The sequence below is a fragment of the Carlito syrichta genome, unplaced genomic scaffold (assembly GCF_000164805.1).
Source record: "Carlito syrichta isolate Samal-C Ts95f unplaced genomic scaffold, Tarsius_syrichta-2.0.1 Scaffold307764, whole genome shotgun sequence".
Lineage (NCBI taxonomy): Eukaryota > Metazoa > Chordata > Mammalia > Primates > Tarsiidae > Carlito > Carlito syrichta.
In genome coordinates this window covers 668297-670588 of record NW_007251860.1, presented here as the reverse complement: position 1 = coordinate 670588, position 2292 = coordinate 668297, and the positions used below count along the sequence as shown (strand labels likewise).

Below are 2292 nucleotides of genomic sequence, written 5' to 3'. Positions count from 1 at the left end.
ATTTAACATCAGGGTCACCCAATCTAATTCTGCCACTCATGACTTTCAAGGAATAAGGCAGAATCTGGTGACTGAATCCATGAAGAGGCACCATGGTAGAGAGGAAAGCCCCAACACTGACCCTCTGGGAGACATCTGTGGAATGCCTTCCAGGGAAAAGATTCCTTTACACTCATTATCTTACTCCTCAGACACCTCTGAGGTTTTCCTGTAATTTTAGTTTTGACCCATGAGGACCAGAGATGCAGAGCGGTTCAGTGTGGTAGAGACAGTGTTCAAATGCAGGTCAGCTGGCAAAATGACACCCATTCTACTCCTCTCGTTGCTGCCAGTGACTTCAACACTGGAGCCTCAGTTCCCTCCCATGTGAGATGACCATAAAACAACAGCTGTGAAGGGTTGTTTAGAGGATTAGAGAAATAACCCAGTGAACCTAGTTCAGAGCAGGGAGTTCTTCATTACTGTTATACTGCTGCCCTGACCAATGTACCTATTGAAACAAAAAATTCGGTTTCTCAGCAGCACTAGCCCCATTTGGAGTGCTCAATAGCCACTTATGTCTAGTGGCTGCCATATTGGACAGCACAGATACAGAACATTCCCATCATCACAGAATGTTTCGTGGGACAGTGCTGCTCTATATAATGAACGTTGTTTTTACACCAGTGCCAGACCTTAGGGCTGAACAAATCCATTCCCTTTGTTTGAAGTGGAAGCTCTCCTGGGATGCTCACCTGCTGTGGTGAGATTCAGGGGAAACTGTTCTCAGAAGGGCATGTTTTGTTTACCAGAGATAGAAAGGAATCACGTTTGTTTCCCAAATTAAGATAGCCTATCTATGAAACAGGTATTTTAGCCCTGGAAAGGGGGGAAGTTCTTACCAAGAAAACCTACAGACAGGACTTAATTCTTTTTACCATGCACTTAGCCAGACAATTGCAGGAGGGGTGGGGGAGGATTTTGACTTTGAGTCAGCAGAGGAAACATTCTTTTGAGGCAAAGTCTGCAAAAAAACAGCTAATCTGTTTTCCAAACAGATTTTTTTATAAATAACTGACAGGAGACGGGCTGTTTTTATGGAAGTATTAACCCAAATGATGGGTGTTAATCATTAAACCTTTTAGGTGGTGGCTCGCTTGTTTCTCTGATATTCTAATCCGGGTCACAGAATGGCTAAGGCAGCTTTAAGTGCAGGGTGGATTTTTTTTCTCAGTTTGCCTGTGTTTTCCACTCTGAAAGAATGTTGTGGCTGCTCTTTTTTCTAGTGACTGCTATTCATGCTGAACTTTGTCAACCAGGTATGTAGCGTTGAAACTTAAAAATAGATGAACAGTTTTCTAAATGATTGACAAGTCATTAATTGAAATAACTCTTTAGTTTTCTAAATCTGCAGACGTGTTGTAGCTTGAATGTTGGAGCTGGGACTATTTAATACATTTGAAAGAAAATGTTAAACCTAAGATGATTTCACTTTGACCTTCAGGAGTATTTGGGGCAGTTTGTAGTTCTATGTTTTGTCGATTTGAGTTGCATTACATTTTAGGATTTATGAGGCTTTGTTTCAGCTGATCTTATCATCATTTACTGCACGTTCTTTTTTTCTCTCTGGCAGATGCAGAAAATGCTTTTAAAGTGAGACTTAGTATCAGAACAGCTCTGGGAGATAAAGCAGTAAGTGGAACACCTGAGTGTTCATTGTAAATTTTGTTTGCTAATAACACTGTGAATCCTCTAATAACGGGCCTCTCTGCATAGTTACCTTAATCTTGAATAAATTATTTCTAAAGACTTCAAATCTGATCTTTTCTTTGAGTAAAGATAGATTAATGTAAAATAAAAACTGTTAATAAAGTAGGTTTGCCTAAAGCATTTAATCTGTAGTTTATGCTAGAAAATATGTGAAGTTGTCTATCACATAAAACAATGTAAGAAATGAACATCTCTACCTGACATAGGGAAACAGAGGGGCCTGAGTCAGTCATCAGGTCTGGATTGGATCTGCTTCTCAGCCTTGTGGTCATTGGAATTTTGTTAGTGTCAGTTTTCTAGTCACTGAAAAGAAGGGATGGTTCTACCCACATGAGGTCACTGAAAAGAAGGGATGGTTCTACCCACATGAGGTCTTTCATAGCACAAAATGTTTCCAGTTCTAACTTGAACTTTTTTCCATTAGTCTCAGTTATCAAAATAACAACATGAAATAAATGCTTATGGAATAGATGTTTAAGAACTACTCAGCCGGGCTCGGTGGCTCAGCCTATAATCCCGCGCCTTTGGGAGGCTGAGGTGAGT

The 2292-nt window shown here is 40.3% G+C and overlaps 1 protein-coding gene across 1 annotated transcript in view; it reads left to right on the top strand.

The window, feature by feature from the left end:
- Positions 1-988: 988 nt before the first annotated feature.
- The window catches only part of TMEM27 (transmembrane protein 27), a 40513-nt gene continuing 39209 nt past the window's right edge, over positions 989-2292 (top strand). The window contains exons 1-2 of the mRNA XM_008064621.1: positions 989-1298; positions 1613-1671. Of these exons, the coding sequence (XP_008062812.1) occupies positions 1241-1298; positions 1613-1671 (117 nt within the window). The 5' untranslated portion in view covers positions 989-1240. The remainder of the gene's footprint in view (positions 1299-1612; positions 1672-2292) is intronic.